The 17,717-nt window shown below is 52.8% G+C and overlaps 1 protein-coding gene across 1 annotated transcript in view; it reads left to right on the forward strand.

The window, feature by feature from the left end:
• The window catches only part of LOC131664518 (roundabout homolog 2-like), a 254,071-nt gene that overhangs the window by 120,065 nt on the left and 116,289 nt on the right, over nucleotides 1–17,717 (forward strand). The window contains exon 2 of the mRNA XM_058935691.1: nucleotides 2,850–3,152. Within this exon, the coding sequence (XP_058791674.1) occupies nucleotides 2,850–3,152 (303 nt within the window). The remainder of the gene's footprint in view (nucleotides 1–2,849; nucleotides 3,153–17,717) is intronic.

A 17,717-nucleotide genomic window follows, 5' to 3' on the forward strand; every position in this document is an offset into this window, starting at 1 on the left:
CGCAGCAGCGATGGCAAGATAGTTGGCATAGCTTCGCCGCCCTCCACCTCGCTCTCGTTCCCTCGCGCTCGCTCACGCACACTTCGCAAACTAGTTGCGGCGCCGGCGCGCATCGATAGCATTTGCCGAACGCTCGCCGCGCTTTTTCCTCGCTGCTGCAGCCGATTGCAAAATTAAAACTGGCCGGCCGTGTGTCGCCGGTGCGCGGATCGACTTTCTCGAATCTACGGGGCAAGGCGAATGGGGGGCAGCACCAGTAGCGCCCCGTGTGCGCGTTGGATTTTTCAGTCGCGCGCCTCTTTCCCGCGTGGTCGTAGGTGGCGGCGAGGTGGCGTTGAGCTCCGACGGAGCTCCGACGGAGCTAGAGGGTCCGTTCGATCCTTCGTCGCAGCGCCGCCGACTGCCGACTCGGCCTTGGCAGGTCGCTTGCTCGTCTGCCGTGACGCCGCTGTCGATTACTTGTCCACAGTTGGAACAGTCCAAGCGCGTGCAAACTCGTCCGAGGCCCGGACTATCGTTGCGTGGATCGATCGCCGCGGCGCAGTCGGAAAATGGAATTTCCGGCGATCACGCACGTGGCGCGTCGAGAATTGATACAAATGGCGGAAGTCTGTCCGAAGTCTGGCCGAAGTCTGTGGCGCCCCTCCGAAAGCGTAGTAGCCGGCGTTAATTATTTTCTCATCAGCGGCCCCTGCCCCGTGATCCTGCGTTTCGCACGCAGCGGCCCTATCTGCTCGCTGTTCGTTTTCGGTTAATGTCTTTATCGCTCGCTCATGCTCTGCCCGGACAAGTAGCTCGGGCTCGGCTCTTAATGACGCATCTCACGTGCTCGCCGAACGTTAGACGGTTAGGCGATACGTCGTGCACGTGTGCTTTTCCCGTTCTTTTTATCTCCTCCACGGCTCGTCGCAATGCCGCGCTCGCGGACCGCGCGGCAACGTTGCGTGTACGTTACTGCGCCCGTGTTACGTACTCGTTCGTCGCCGCCGCCCCGAGTTATTAACTTGTCGCCGAATTAACGTTACATCTGCGTGCGCTCCGAACGAGTACCGGTGCGTAAAGCAAACGCCCGCAAGGCTGAGTGTAAAAAGCGACAGAGAGAAAGCTTTTACACTCGCGAGCTACAATTAAAAATCAAGCTACGCCCACGCCGAGCGATCTTCTCTTTCTCTCGTGCTTATGGCGCGGCTAAAAAGTTGGTTCAACGCAACGTACATTCGCGTCGCGGCCTTCCTTTTTCGTCTGCTGCTCCGCTGCTCTGCTGCGCCAAGGAAGAAAAAACAGCGCACGCCCAGCATCGACACACGCGCATACGCGCGAAGCGCGTGCGAAAATCCTAGACGCGCTCTTTCTTTTTCACCTCACTTAAAAGCTCGCGTTAAAGAGAGAGAGAGAGAGAGAGAGAGAGAGAGAGAGAGAGAGAGAGAGAGAGAGAGAGAGAGAGAGAGAGAGCGAGAACGAGAACGAGGCGACACGTCGATTCAAAGGAACTGTGTAATCGCATTTTATTCAGTACTGCATATGCATAAAACATAGCCTTGCGTTCGCGCGAGTCATATTCTGGCTTGTCGTCGTGCGCGCGACAACTTTTTTTTCTTTCGTCTAGCAATGGCCGGAAGGGGGAATTTCAAATTCCTCTCTTGCAGGAAATGAAATATTGAATGATTAGCATCTGCGAAAAGAAAACGAAACGCAGTAATGCTAAACTCTAACTCGTCATGAGTCGATGGTGTAGGGCGAGTTTGTCTGGCAAAAATAACAGTGTTATTGTCTTGGCCGAAGGCTGCCCATTAAGGTACCCGAAGATTTACTCGTCTGCATTTACATCTCATTTCTTGACTCTCTTTCTCTTTCTCGTTGCTTCAACATGACTATTATCGGTGTCGGTGCACCCACGTAAATCCTCCAGGTCGAATAAAAAAGCGCGGCCACGCGCAAATAAAACATATAGAGCATAAATCAGGCGTCCAGTTGGGAAGGTCGCGCGTTTCAAAGCAAGTTCGAGCTCGCGAGGTGGCGTCCCATTGAGCCAGAAAAAGCGCGACTCTTTAGCCGCTCTATCGGCGGCGCGCCGCGATGAGAATTGCTCGAGAGGAAACATGGTGGCGCGCGCGAATGGTAAATAGCCGGTGCAAGCGCACCAGGCAATGCGCCCGCGATCCTTCTGGACAGTCGCATGCCTGCGCATCAACTCGAGCGTGCGTGCGCTTTATCGCGTGCGATCGATCGCGATTAACTTGACAGCCGTTGATTAATGTCTGCATTAGCTGCTCGTGGATTGTCGCTCGCGCGCTGCAATTAATTGAAACTCGTCTTTTGGCATTTTGCTTTTTCGCGGACAGAGGCCCGGAATGCAAATGACAGCGCAGCGCCGGTCATCGCGCCTCGAAAAGAGCGAGCGTTACATCGCTCGTGCATCTTCTGGGCGTCATTAAGGAATCTCATTACGAGCGCGCGCTCGCTGTCCCCGTCTAGGCCGCGCCGGCGCCGCCGAGGATTTGCAATCGTGACGTGCATTAAGCCGAGTTTCGTGCGGGGCAATAAATGTTTGGTAATTGGCGAGGCCGAGCGGGGCAAGGCGCGTGTGTGCTCGTGCGCGCGGGAAGCAATGAATGTTTCATTCGCCGCGTGTCTGCCAAGTTTTGATTGGGAGGGACGAGGCGAGGCCGGCGGAGTTCTCGCTCGCATGCGAATCTTATCGACTGCGCCTCCGCCGCCTGCCACTTGTTTTGCTGGCCTTCTTTACGACTCCGCAATTCAGCCGGTCTGCATTGCAGCAGCAGGCCTCTGCTTCCGAGCGCACTCCTATCTCGGCGACTCGATCATTGTGTTTACGATTGTGTTCGCAGGACAATTCCGATCACCACGCATCACGGAGCACCCGAGCGACATAACGGTGGCGAAGCACGAGCCGGTCACGCTGAACTGCAAGGCCGAGGGCAAGCCCAAGCCCGAGATCGAGTGGTACAAGGACGGCGAGCTCGTGCAGACGTCGCCGCTGGACTCGCACCGAGTGCTGCTGCCGACGGGCTCGCTCTTCTTCCTGAGGGTCACCCACGGCAAGAAGGAGCAGGACGGGGGCGTGTACTGGTGCGTCGCCAAGAACTCGGCGGGCAGCGCGACCAGCCGCAACGCCACTCTCACCGTAGCAGGTACGCGCATCGTCCCACCTATTTGCCGTGACTCTGGCTTGTTTTCACGTCGGCGGGCCGCCTGAAAATATTTGCCGGGCGCCCGATAAGCGTCGGCGTCCTTTTTCCACACGGGTCCCCCGAGCTGCGCGCAACGAGCTACGGGCTTGAGATAACCAAAGGCAAACAAACGCCAAGCGAGAGAGAGAACGAAAGCCGGACGAAGGTGGCGACTAGTTTACGCCCGAGCGAGCTCGTTTAGCCTGCTCTCGTCGAATAAATCTACCTGCCGCCCACGATCTAATTGTTCTTTCTGTATTTATCGATTCGCTTCGGCTCTCGTCGACTGCCACGCAACAATAGCGAGTCGCGCGAACTTGAAAGTGGTTTGCGAAAAACTCCGCTCAAAGTTGAGCCGCGCCTGATGACTATATCCGAGAATCGCGCGCGCGTGCAAGCAGTGTTGCTCGCGAAAGAGTCGGCGGCCGACGAAAAGGAAAAGCGAGAGGGCCCGCACCGAGGATGCCGCGACGATGGCCGCGCGTCACGGATCGGCGCGAGATATTGCCGACGGCTCGATCGGTTAACGACTTGACGCCTAATTAAATGTAATCCCTCGGTTGCGCGAGCGCGCGCTGACGTCTCGATCGCTCTCGACCCCCGAGCGCCAGCGCGCACTCGGCGTTGATCGCATTTTTACGTCTCGAGCCACTTTGCGCGCGTGCCTCCTCGCATTATCCCGCTCGCTGGTGTACGACTGCGCGTACGCGTCTTCGCGCTCGCTCGGCCATGTCGGCTCGTCCTTTTTCAGCTCCTCGGCAGTCGTGCCGCTTGACCTTCGACGATTCACTTAGCAGTTGAATGACTCTTTCGCTTCGACGATGGGCATTGGATGCGCGCAACCACGTTGTTCAGCGAGCTTACGCGGCGCGCCTAGCCTTGCTAAACTTGCTTTATTTTTCACGAGGAGCGAATAACAAATTTTCTCTGACGACGTAATTCGACTAAAGTACGCGATAAAGTCCGTAGAAACGCAGGCGTGCGAGCTAGTAGTTGCGCGCGGTGATAAAAAGGGAGAGAGATAGCTGTCGGGTCAATATTAGCGCGCGACAGGCAAAATCAGCGGGTGAAAAATAAGCGACGTTGAAAATTACGAAACGAGGACGCGACACGGGACGTGCAAAAAATAAAAGAGCTACGGCGAGCCTGCGAACTATCGCAGCGCAAAAAGCCGCGAAGCAACAAATTGCCGAAGAGATTAATCAGTCGCGCGGGGAATTTTGCGCTGCCGCCGCCTTGCTGCCTCGTGTACGTATCGTTTGTTGCATAATTTGCGGCGCCATACGCGACGCGGCGACGGCGCGGGCGATGCAGCGAAAGAGAAAGAGGGAGAGAGAGAGAGAGAGAGAGAGCTCGCAATCGCCATTAATTACGATAGCACGAACGCGCTTGTTTACAATTATATTACGCTAGCAGCGCAACGGCGACGGCAGCAGCTATATCGGTTCGCAGCGTAATTCCGCGCGGCGCGCTATCTTATCCCCCGTATACTCGCGCACAAAGTTGTGCAGCCGCGCACCGCAGCTGCGAGTCGCGTGTTTGTCGAGATATTGCGCGCGGCGTGCGCGGCGGCGCGGTTACTTTGTTTCGCCGCTCGGGCCTTTGGCGAATCGGCTTTGGCGCGCTGAATAGCCTGTTCTCCGCACTCGTTTTAGATAGCTTGTCTTTCACGGGATAAAGCTCTAAGGAGAGGCTATTTTTTTTTGTTGCTCGTAAAACGGGAGAACGGGAGCTTTCGCTTTGAGAGCTTGTCCTACACAGGGTATTTCTCCGAGAAAACCAGCTAGCCGGCGTGGCTTCGCTCCTGATCGGCGGCCATTAATGAACCTCTCCGCTCGTTAAGCGCGCAAAACTTGGCCACTGCACACTTGAAAATGTGGAAACTCGTTGTCTGCAGTCAGGCGAGTGGGCGCACCCAAGAGAAACGAGGCCCAGCAGCAAGTGGCCGAGAGACAAAGCTGCTTGCGCTGCAAAAGCAAATGTCAAGGGGCGAACAGTGCTGCTGCTGCTGCTGCTGCTGCTGCTGTCGTTCTCTGCGCATGCCAGTGTTTGCTCTTCTCCTCGACGCTTCTTTAAAGGTCCATTCGACGTGCACCGAATCGCCGGACCGAATCGCTGGACTATGGATCGGCCGCGGTTTACACTGCTGCAAGCTCCACGCGGTCGCCTATTTGCCCTGAAATTCGACTATCTTTCTCCGCGCAGGCTCGATCCTCCACTCGTACGATCGTCGTCGATCTTTCCAGATACTTTAACCAAACAACTTTGACTTGTTTCTTCCCCCCCCCCCCCCCCCGAAAGCTCCCGCTCTTTCTACTCGTTCAATGTGCCGTGATAAGTCGAATCGGCTCAAACACACGGCCAGCCCGAAGACAAGGTAAAATCAGAAATAAAAGCCACAGACAATCCATCCATCGTGAGTGAACGGCATGTCGATTAACACGCCGTAACGTGGAAGCTCGGCGCGCGCAGCGGAGAGTTGGCACGTAGCACCTATTCGTGGAAAGGCCTGCAGCAGTTATGCTCGCGCACAGACGGCTGGGCATGTCAAATAATTCTGATTTACGCAAGCGCGATAGGCACTATATAAAGCCGAGAGAGAGAGCGTGTGCGTTGCGCAGAGCAAGCAACTGAAACGCGCGTGGCGTTTGTTTAGGGGCCGATCGATAGACTCCGCGCGTGCACAGCCTGCAGCGCTGGTTCTCGCCAGGTATAAAGCCAAGCTGACACCTGTGTTTGTCCGCCGAACACTGATCGCCGAGGACTCGGGGTGGCCTGCCGCCTACCGTCGGGAAAAACATTCCGCGTTCGCACTACCTCGCAGCCTACTCCTGTACTCCCAGACGGAGGCCTAGGTTGAATAAAATCTTCTCGTATCGAGCTGCTTGATTAATTCCAGTACGACCGGCAAAACCATCTCGGAAAATGTAGCTCTCGCCGGAGCTTATTGTGCAAATCCGATGAGCCGAACGGTCATTAAACTCGACTTGTTCGACGGGATCGTACTGCGAAAGCTCACCGCCAGTGCCAATTCACCGACTGGTCGTTCAGCTTCAAAGGCCATAAGAAATGCAAATGGGAGAGATTGCCAAGGTGTAATTTGGTAGCTGCAGTTCGGGGTAAACAGGCTTTGGAATGGCGCGAATCGACGAGGAGAGAGCGCGGGCGCTGCTGTTGCGAGGAGCCTTGAGCAAACATCCCGAATGGCGGGCAGCGCGCGATCCAAGGCCGCATAGCGAGCTGCACGGGCGTATCGCGCATAGGCGCGCGACTCGCGAGTTTGCTCGAGGGCATGCGTCGAGGAAGTCGTCCCGGAGCAGAGCGAGCTGTCGCCGTTGCGGCTACACGTAGACTCGGCGGCAGCCGAGGAGAGCGAACAAAAGCTCTTGCGTTGTCGTGTCATTGGCGCGCGAGCGCTGCGCTGTTCGTTACCGGCCGCCAGCATAACCGCCTCTCCACCCTACCCTCGGGATTCCTCGCGCGTAATTTATCGCGAGAGAGCGTAGCAGCAGCACTTCTCTCTCCAGCTCTCTCGGCTATTATTCCGAGAAGCGGAACCGAACTCGCAACAACAGCCTAGCTGAGGAGCTGCGTCTGCCGCTACGATTGTCTCCCTCTCGTTCATATAAATTAGGTAAATATAGGTTTGTCTCCGCTATGTATTATGTATAAGAGAGTTTGCCGCACACGCGAGTCTCTCTGCCGATCGCCGCGAAGAAAAGTCGCACTCGAGAGAGGCTACGTATATACTTTTGAATTTGCATATATTGGCATGTTCCTCTAATGGCCGCACTCTCGCTCGCTTCCCGAGAACGTCCTCTCTTTCTTGCTCGTGGGCGCAGTTTGAATTTCAAGCTTGTTATTTTAAATAATTTCGTCGGCAGCGTGCTCGCTTCTCGAATGCTTCCGAGCTCGAATGGCGTGACGGAGCGCGCTTATCTTTGGCAGCGATCTCCAAAGAAGAAAACGTCTCCTTGGTGGCGGCGTTGCGCGCGCCGTAATTGCCATTTCGCCAGTAGCTGCCACGCCAGCGGTACATCTAATAATTCGATCTGTATCTAAGACGACCATCGATTTCAACTCGACGGCGGCGGCTTATATTTAACGCCGGCTGCCGCGCATTGTTCGCGGCGAGCGAAAAACTCTGAAAAACGGCAGCAGCCAGCGAGCGGGAGGATCGCTGCTCCTCTCTCGTGCGCTGCACGCTGCCGTATCAATTACTGCACGCGTGTAAACACAAACGCGGCGTCGTCGGCCAGAGCCGGCAGCGCGGCGCAGACCGAGGCCGGCCGTGGAAGGGAGAGGTGGCTCCCTCGGTTTTATATACTATCGCATATTTACTATCTCCGGGTTTGCACTCTCTCGCGCTCTTGGTTCGTGTACCGAAGCATATAGGCTCCTCAGTGCATAGCAGAGCAGAGCCTTATTCAGCTGCAGCGCGACGGCGATATTGTATTTACCGACACACACACACACACACACACAGACGAGCCACGTGCTAGATATTGCGCATGTACACGTGTGCAAGAGGTGCACGAGCGGAGCTGCGCTGGGCTGCTGCGGCGATGCGACGAATTATAATGCGTGTAGCTTACTGCTTTAATGGGGACGTATGTAGAGTAGCGAACAGGCCTTTCCCGGCTAGTAGAGCCATTGTTTGCCGCCACCTGAGCAGCAGCGTGCTGCTCTGCGGGGCCCATTGTTCGCTTCCTCGCGGCGAGCTTTTTTCCATTGGCCTACTGCTACATCGCGGCGGCGATCCTTTTTTCGCGCTTATAACGAGCTCGAAATTTCCTCGTAGCCCTTTTTGCCCCCTTAAGGAACGACTTCGCAAACAGAGAGAGAGAGAGAGAGAGAGAGACAAGCCCAACTCTGAAAAACGAGCTCGCTCCTGCGCGGCTATTCATTCTGGAGCTCACCCCCGCGATGTAATTGCACTAACGAATAGTAGCAGCTACGTAGCTTTGGTTAGGATCGCGCGCGCATTCGTCTACTTGACGCAACAGCAGCCCTGCGAGCTTCCGGTTACGCCGTCCCCTCCCACTGCCTCTTTCTTACTCCGTTTCTCTGAAGTATATAGCTTTACAGCGTCCCCGCTCAACAAGTGCCAAATTTCGTTTACGTGCTCGAAATTGTTGTCATTCGCGCTTAAGCCGGCAAACAGATTAGTGCCACGCTCGCACGCACACAGCCGATCGTAGCCCCAGAATATACGTGTACTCAAGCCAGCCTCGGCATGGTGCGCGAGATAGATAAATGTATTAGAGCCTCGCGTTGCAAAGGCGCGCAATCGAATAACCTTGCTCGCGTTGCTTAGAATAACGATATTCAGGAGGAGCTCTTTTGTTTGCGACCGCAAGGCACGTATCCATCTGCCTCTGGCCAAGCGTGAAAACTGCTTTGCGCTTTGTATTTCAGCAAATGCTCGTGGCGTAGTTCGGCAAATGACGTAAGCGGATATAGCCCGCGGATGGGGCACCGTAACGCGTCCGCTTAATCAACGCAGATTTGTTTCCGACGAACCGGATTATAGGCGCAACGAATTGCGCAATGGATTATTACGTAATAAATAGAACCAGATTTACGAGCGAGGCTCCACAGTTTTCAGGAGGCTCGGGCGCTGCGCGAGGGACGCGCGCTTTATCAATGGCTAACGGGGCTATCTCGTTTTACCCCGGCCGACTCGCCCCGGACACACATGCGCGCAAAAGGCCCGTTTTTGCGACAGCCAGCCAAGTGTCAATCTGCGCCCGCAATACAGTTGGCCCTCGGAAGCGCCATTACACGCGAACACGGCCAAAGAAGAATCCGAGCCGAGAACAAAGAGGCGCAGCCGAGCAGTACAATCAAAGCAGGAGACGCGCGCGAAAGTCATCAATCACGCAGGCGTGCGCGGCGCGGCAGCGCGGAGCAACGGCATTCGGAAAGCGAGGTGCGAAGGCCTCTCGGCACTCGAGACAATGGATATCGCGTGTCGCGTCTCTCTCGCCTCGGCGAGACAAGTGCTTAATGCGCAGCAGCGCCAGCAGCAGCAGCGGCGGCGCACCTAGCTAAGTGCACCTCGGCTGGCTCGCGGCAGTGGATCGCTTTCTCAGGCTCGAGCTGTCGAACCGCCGCCGCCGCCGCCGCCGCGCCGGAGCTTGGCTAATCAGTGAGCCCCGCTCCACGGTGACGCTGTCCGGGATCAACGCCAAATATGATCCTAGGTAAACGCCGTTGGACGTGCATCCTCCTCCTCGCGCGGCTTTGCGTCACGCCAGTTTATTTGCCTAATAGTCGATTAGGCTAAATGCGAGCGGCGGCCATCCATCCGCAATGGAGGAGTGTCGCTTGTCGTGGCTGTGAGTCGGCATTTACGCGTGCGGGACAGGAGATGACTGCGATATACCTCCAGCGAAAGCTATGCGTCATATTTGGCCGGATGACACGGCGTTGTCAAGTCATCGGCCAGTGGATGCCAGGCAGCCTGGGGCGAGTCGCTGCTTCCAGGGGTACGACGCGCGGGTCAACGGACAAATTGAAAAAGAGATGGCTAGTATGCGGGAATGGAGATATTAAGCGTTGCTGGGAGCGGGAGCTTAATCCGGGGCGCAGACAGCTCGGAGCTTTGCAGGTGAGAGAGCGGCGAGCAAATGAAGTAGTCGTGGAGGGTGGGCGCTGCGCCAGCTCTGGATTTTGCCTCCATTAGCTAATAACGCGGCCGGATTCTCCTTGGGGCTACTCGCGAGTTCGAGCATAGAGGTGAGATAACCCTCTGCTCTTCTGTAGCTAGCGATCCCCCTCTTCCCATCGCACGGATGAGCTGCGAAGGATGATGATGGCAAATACCATGTGCGCTGTAGAGGTCGCTCGACAACTCTCGCTGCTGTCGTTGCCTTTTTGACGTCCCGCGAGGAGGGAATATATAGCCGCCGACAAAGCAGCCGCTTCGTCCGCGATCGTCTATAGTGATCTGTTCTGACGCTTTGTCTCTCTCGCTCTAATCAATTGATGAACGCGCGGCATGCAGAGAGCAAAAGCACCGCGCGCGCGCACGGCTATCAACGTCGAGCACATATCGAAGATTGTCGAAGAAAAGAAAAACCAACGGAGCGTGAAGGTATACAAGGCGGTGCTGGTCGACGTCCGTGAGTTGACCGGTTGTAAGGACGATTTGTCGCATCATCGTATCGTCTTTCTGGATGGCTCGAACAGAAACTTTCGGTGGAGCGTGTCTCTCGCGAACTAAGACCGCTTGCAGAACAGAGAGAGAGGGGGGGGGGCTACGTGCTCGCGTTATCAAACGCGGATGTATGTGTACGTGACTTACGGGTGTATTACTACGCAGCCAGCTCTTTCCAAAAGACAGCGAAACGCAGAGGTATAACCTTGCTAGCCGGCGGCAGTTTATTAGGGCGCTGTACGGCGCCTGAATTAATTTTAAATACACGGCCTCCCTCTCAGGAAAGAAGAAAAAAAGAAACGGAGAAAGCCATGATAACAAACCCAACTCTCTTTTACCTTACTTTCTGAAAACTCGTTAAGCTCTTTCCCTCTCTTACCGGATTAACGACTTTCATTAACGCGCGCTACCGTCCGATCTTTATATCGCAACCTGCTTTTTTTATTTATGCTCGTCTTTTAGCCGCGCTTTATCGTAAGCACTTTTATGTACGCGCCGCTGTAAAATATCAATTGCAGCCCCTCAAAGTCCGCTACCGGGATCCGCAGTTGCAGTCGACGGAATATTTTTTGCCCGCAGATCAGAACGAGAGAGAACGGAGATGGCGTATCGGGCGATTGTGTAGACTTGATCGGAAAGAGGAGTAGAGCTTGTTAGCATTCGATTACAAAAGTTTCGACATTCATTTCTGTGCTTGCGTATGGCTCTCTGCCGTTCAGCCTCAGTCATATCGATCAAGGTATCGGTAAAAAGAAACGCAAGCGAGAGAGAGAGAAAGAGAGCTTGTGGCGCTATCGCGCGGAGATTTACGCGAGATCAGGGAGGGAATTTATGTTTCGATATTTCAATCCGGGTATTCAAAGTAGATGCGTTTTTTCAAGAAGGGAAAAGCAATGAGAATAAGTTTGACGGATAGAAAAAAAAATGAATATAGGAGCGTAGGAGAGAGAGAGAGAGAGAAAGAAATACGCCGCGAAGCCAATTTATAGCCCCGATAGTTTTCATTGAACGGGAATATTTGAGCCGAGCTAGCCGAGCTCTCTTTCTCGGGTAACACCTTGAAAATTGCAGTAGCACGGTGGCGGCGGCAGCGTGCTGTTGGCTCTTTAAGCGCAGCCGGTGGCGCACGGCGGCGGACGTGTAAAAGAGCCAGCGGCTTCACTTCACTTTTTATCGGCAGTCAATGGATCTTTGAGTGTCGCTGGATTTTTCCTCGGCTTTTTGTTTCTGGTGACACACTGCCCTCCGGCAGTTTATCGCACTTTTTAAAAACGCTTTTGCATACAACGCGGCGTACTTGTGTTCGCAATTTATCACGGGCAAGTGCCATTACGTACCGGCCTGTCTTCGCATTTTCCTTTCGAATGCTAAACGAATGCTAAACGACGAAAGTTTAGCGTCGTCGAGGAGGAGGTCCTCGACAACAATCGCGTCACGTAATACGCATAGCAAACTTGGCAGTAAACATACGCAGACACGGGACAAAGCAGAGCAGTAAGGGAAGGCGAATCTCCGCGCGCACATAATTTGAAATGCGAATCTGGCAGACGCTTCTTGAGCCTCTTCACCTTGGTATGGGACTGTAGCCCACTCGAAGGTCGTTTGCGAATTCCGCCGGTCAAAGCCCGAAGCTCGCTCTTTAACAGTGCTTGCCGCAAAACGAGCAGACGGAGAGTGGCACTCGCTACTAGACTCGGAGAGAGTAGGAGAAGAAAAAGAGATGTCGCGCGGGTCAATCTGCAGGATAAGCCGAAGTGCGCGGCGCAGTCTTGGCACAACAATGCCACATCGCCGGAGGTGCTTTCTCTCTCTCTCTCTCGCCTTGAAATTTCCTACGAGAAGAGGAAGAAGAAGAGACGCGAGCTCAGTTTGCGTGGCCTGCGCGAAGAGCCATACCAGGCAATTTCTCTGCCGAGCACATCTTCTCTTCCTCCTCCCGCTTGGCAGCGGCTTAATACGCGATCGTCGTTGCGTGCGATGCATACGCTGTAATTTACCGAATTGAATGTCGCTGCAGGCTAACCGAGCCTGTCCCTCGCTCGTTTCTCTGTCTGTGTACTTGCTATTTTCGAGCGAGCGAGCCAAGATCGACAAACTTTGCCGGTCGTGTGCGACGACGAGCTGCCAACATTTTCTTTTCGTCTCTCGGGTGCGCGGCTATCGTCAATTGTCGAACATAACGCATTATCTATCAACTGGCGAACGGTCAAAACATTGAGATCGAAGCGAGAACGCGGTCAAACTATGAAATGCCAGTTGCCAGAGAAGAGCGAACAACAGAGCCAGCAAAGAGAATTAATTGAAGACGATTCGTCAGCAGCGCCGAACAAGCGTCCAGAGTTGGGCGCGCATAAAGAAAGAATAAAGATCTCAATGGATCATTCTTTTCGGACGAAGGATCTGAGCGTTATAAATATGCCAAAAAGTGCCCTTTCATTTGCGCCCATCGTGGACTGAGAAGGCCGACCGAATAGAGATGCTACGATAATTGTATAGCTTCTACGCGTTCAGTCGGCAGGACTGTATGGCTTTGAGTCCATCCTTCCTTCCTTCCTTCCTTCCTTCCTTCGTCAATGATTATCGCGTTATCACATCCCTATACTTTGGAAGTTACACGCCCGTTTATAGATTCTCGCGATGCAAGGGCTACCACATGTCATCCGGTCCGTTTATTATTTTTGTTTTATGTAGCTCCAAAACATAGGCGGATCGAGCCGTCGGGAATTGGAATATATATTGCGCGTCCGCCAGCCCGTACTGAATTTGGTTGAGTGAACACGGAAAAAAGCCAACATGTTATAAATTTTATCGCAGCTTTGAAAGCCTTTCAAAATTCGCGCGATCGCCATTAACTCGGCGAAATCCGCTTGGCAGCGTCATGATTCCAAGTCATTTAGATGCGGAGCATTGTGTAGTGTTGTGAAAAAGGTACGAAATGTGCGCGGGTCCGGCAAAGTACTTTGTAAGAGATGCACTGCCGAGCATGACCGCACGTAGTAACGTAGGCAAAACTCGAGGACGTATCGGCGGCGAGGGGAAGGGTCCGGGCGCCCCTCCCCCCTCCATCAAACGCGCCAAATGACATCGTTTAAAAACGGATGCAGCCTGCAGAAAGTGTCCTCTACGGAAACGCTCCTGTGTATCAGCGAAAAAGCGCAGCTACTCTCGGCCCCAACAATAATTTCCTGGGCGAAAAATTTAATTTGCTCGCCGCCGAGCTGCAATACGACCCCCTCTGCCCGTGCGTGTGTGCTTTTTTTCGTGACCAAGCTCTGCTACTCTCATGCAAATGAAAGCTTTGCATGTCGCGCTGGAATTAAAAATCAATAAGAGCTTCATTCAAATCGGACCGATGTTGCCTTCTCTTTTTGTCTGTTTAAATGTTTATTTAATTTCATTGACGATTGTTTGGGTTTTATATGAGCACTTAGCGGCGGCAAATATTGTCTCTTGCCACAAAGCCAACACTGAATAATAAATCATTGAAATGACCACGCAAAAAAGTAAAGACGGATTCTGATTGAGATTCGGTTTTTAACGTTTCGGGAAACATAATCTTGAAAAAAGATATACATATAACGAGTAATTTAATCGTCGTTTATTTCCAACTTTTCATAAATATCTTGTTCACTTTCATCCGTGAGCGCCGCGCTGTCAAAGTATTTATGTAGATGAAGCTTTTTACGGCGTGATTTTGCCAGCAAAATAAAGAGAAAGAGCAGGCCACAGGCAAGATTATCCATTTCCATCAGCAGTATTGCCAATACAAATAATAAAAAGCATAATATATGTGCTCGATTTGAAGCGAGAATCCGGTAATATTCGCTGCATACGAGCGAGGCTTAACCTTCCGATAAAAAGAGAAAAAGAGACAAACTCACATTTCGCGTCATAAACGTTGACAGCACTGTTATTAGCTATATGTTAGAGCAATTTTCACACGGACCCTTGCTCTGTTTTTTGCGGATACTCGAAAATTCAAGGATAAAATATAGCGTCTGCGAATTCCTTGCGCGCCTACTTTGTTTTTCTTTTGGTTTTGGTTTTGGTTTTTGTCTCGCTGAGATATGCATTTGCCGAGATCGTGTTAAGCGGAGGCTAGAAAAAAGATGCGGAGACGATGACGAATGGTAACGCAGAGAGATATTTATTTGGACGTTGGTTAAATAATTCACACGGCGCTTTGTTTTCGTTGGCTTTCAAAAGAATAATGCTCTAAGTCAATGCTGATCATTATCGAGCGCAAGCGCAAGGAAAAATGCCACCAGAGGCAAGCCATTAATTACGAAGATGTTGTTGCTAGGAGCATAAGAGAGGAAAAAAAGTATAATGCAAAAGCGGCAACGAATTAGCCGAGGGCGAATTGTGCGATCGCGCGCGTAAAAGTAAAGATAGACGCTCGTGAGCGGCAGCGAAGGAGGAGTCGCGCTAGTAGATTCGTACTCGAGCCGTACAGCCGAGGCCTGAAGCGATGCTAGGCCATTTGTTTATGCGATTTTTAAGATTTTTTTCCGCGTGCCACGGCAACACTTTGAAGGCCTCGAGAGGCTCACTTCATCCGTCAACGGCTGAACGAGGGAAAGAGAAGCGAGCTGAAGCGCGAGCTGCGATGATTCATCGTGGCTACTGCCGAGGCGGCTGCTGCTCTCTTCTCTTGCTTGCGCAAGATATCCTCGCGGATGTATAGCGAGATGCGCTTGGACGATTCGGCCGCGGGAGTGTTACGTACTCGGATATCGAGAGCAGATCTTTTTCCGATGGCTTCTCCTCCGCTCGCAGCCCCCTTTCAAAATTTTACTCTCGCCTCTGCGATCCATATTTTATCTGGTTTTTATATTAAAATAACCAACTCTCGCGACGAAAATTAATTAACGATTATTCTTGCTCTGCTTGTTTCAGGTAAGCAATGTTTCACCATATTTACACGCGTAGAGGAGAGACACGTACGCTGTCGGGTGTATATTTCATACGAGAAAGGGCGCGGAAAGCGTAGCAGCCGGAAAGGCCGCAGGTAAAAAATTGTGAATAATATCTAGGAAAACCAATATAAATGGGTCGTAAACAGAGCAGAAATAGCGCGATAAAAAGGCGAAACACGTGTGGAGAGAGAGAAAGAGAGAGAATCAGCGTAAAGTACAACTCGAAGTGTGCGGGGAGAGACTGCAAACCACATAATGCGTGTTCCATTTGGTCGCGGGAAAAGCTGTTACTTAACTAAGAACTTGGGCCCCCTCTGAAAGATATCCCAGTGCAAAGAGAGAGAGAGAGAGAGAGAGAGAGAGAGAGCGGCGGAAAGGGGCGGGTAAATATGTTTTTATAATGTCCGGTAGGCCATAGGTAGGTTGATGCATCGCGCGTAAGCATGCATCCGCCTGGGGTAACGTTAGCTAGGTAGTTATATATATATATATATATATATATATATATATATATATATATATATATATATATATATATAAAGCACGCTGCGCACATGCACGCGGAGAGCAAGAGGATCGCCGCAGCGCCAATGTGCACTCGGGTCGGTCGAGAAAGGTTTCTCTCTAGGGCGAAGGAGGAGCAGCTCGGGCTGCGCCGATAGGCCGTGAAATATGGCGCGCAGATGACCGATAACAACGGTAGCCGCGAGGAGTCCGCGCAAGGAAAAAACTCTCTAATGCTAAAGATCCGAGCTGTACAGTGGATTTTCTATAGCGGCGCGCGTCACTGAAATCGTCGTCGCAATACCAAAGCCGCTTACCGTCGAACGGCAAATTGACGGGCAGCGACGTGCGAGAGCCTCATTTTCGCATCGACGCCGGCTGTCGCTTGCATTCGCGTACGATACGAGAGCGCCGCGCGCTCGACCAAAGGACACTGAAAATGTTGAAAAGCGTCGAAAACCATCTCTGCGTAGTGGCGCAAGCGCGAGTCGGAGGGAGGTCAGCAGAGAGCATTAGAAATTTATCGCGATCGTCACTGCGGATCTCGCACTTTGCCATCGCTGGCCGTGTCGGAGCGCGATCAATCGTCCAAAAACTTAATGGACGGCGCGGCGCTCTTTGCGATCGGCGGCCGCAGCAGCTCCCTCTCTCTTTTTTCCGTTGGTCATGAGTTATGAGTTATGTGTTTTCGTGCGCTGCCGCAGCACTCGCGCACCTCGTGTCGTTTGTTTTGCTCACACGGACTTTCTAGCATTAATAAGCTCTCCGAAAGTTCGATTGCCAGCGCGCGATAATAAAGTGGCGCGCGAGACTGATTTACGTGCATAATTTACAGCCGGCCGGCAGGCGGATGACAATAAAATTTGGATTCCCTCTTTTTCTGCTTCTCCAAGCCCTCGTAATCTGCTTGTCTCTCTATATATAACCCGAGCGCGATATATACCGTTGTAATGTGATTGAGCGCCGAAGGCAATGTTCGTGCGGCGATATAGTTTACGGTCGGTCATCATTGCCGGGCATCGGATGAAATTGTCCGATTCGATGACTCGCGGCATTTTTCTTTTTATCCGGCGCGTGTTGGACGACACGCGCTAAGCGGCTTATGTCATTGCTCGTTGGCTCCGATTCAGTTCGCTGGCGAGCTCACCTCGTTGAAAAATGATTAATGTACGCGGTGCTTCGCTACTTTTTATTCAATAGCGCTGCCAACTTGCCCGCTAGACAGATCTCTCGTCTCTTGCATGTCGGTATCTCTTTTCTTCGCTGTGGGCGGCACTGCTCGGTGAAATTTCGTAGAAGCCCATAAAGCAGGATTGAGTTAGACGTGAAACCTCGCTACTAACGTACCGTTACACTTGGAGGGTTACCTGATGAATAACGCCCCCCCCCCTCCCTCAGCTTTTGATCAAATACGCTTAATTGACCAAAGCTCCTCATATATAACAGCTCGGTAAGCTGCTGCACTCGGTTTGCGAGGGCTGTGTCGATGCATCAACCGCAAACCTAACTCCGGACATTTTTTCCCCGAAGCAAATGCAGCAGACTTCAAGGCTGCCACGTGCTGTCCTCGTGTCGCGCTCGCGTTGTTCTGCTCTCTCGCGGCGAGTACGCCAGTCGTGGGATCAATAGCCGGGCGAATTCGCCGAGCTCGATAATTATTCAAGGGCGTGTACGCGTGCGCGGAGGAAGAGGCAGGATGGGCGGGGGGGGGGGGGGGGGGAGCAAAAAGCGAAAGCCGCAGCCAGGAGGATACTTGCTCGATAATTTATTGACTCGAAGTAGCGAAACTCGATTAGACTTTGTCAGTTGGATGAGAAAACGGAAATCCAGTGGAGCAAGCGGATTTCCCATCTCGTCTTTCGCATCGCGCGCCCATTGCTTTTACTGCAAGCAAAGCCCTCTCGCTCGAGCGCTATCTCCGTGCCTTTTTCCCGCTGCGAG

Source organism: Phymastichus coffea, unplaced genomic scaffold (assembly GCF_024137745.1).
Source record: "Phymastichus coffea isolate CEN01 unplaced genomic scaffold, Cenicafe_Pcof_1.1 PCOF00003, whole genome shotgun sequence".
Taxonomy (NCBI): domain Eukaryota; kingdom Metazoa; phylum Arthropoda; class Insecta; order Hymenoptera; family Eulophidae; genus Phymastichus; species Phymastichus coffea.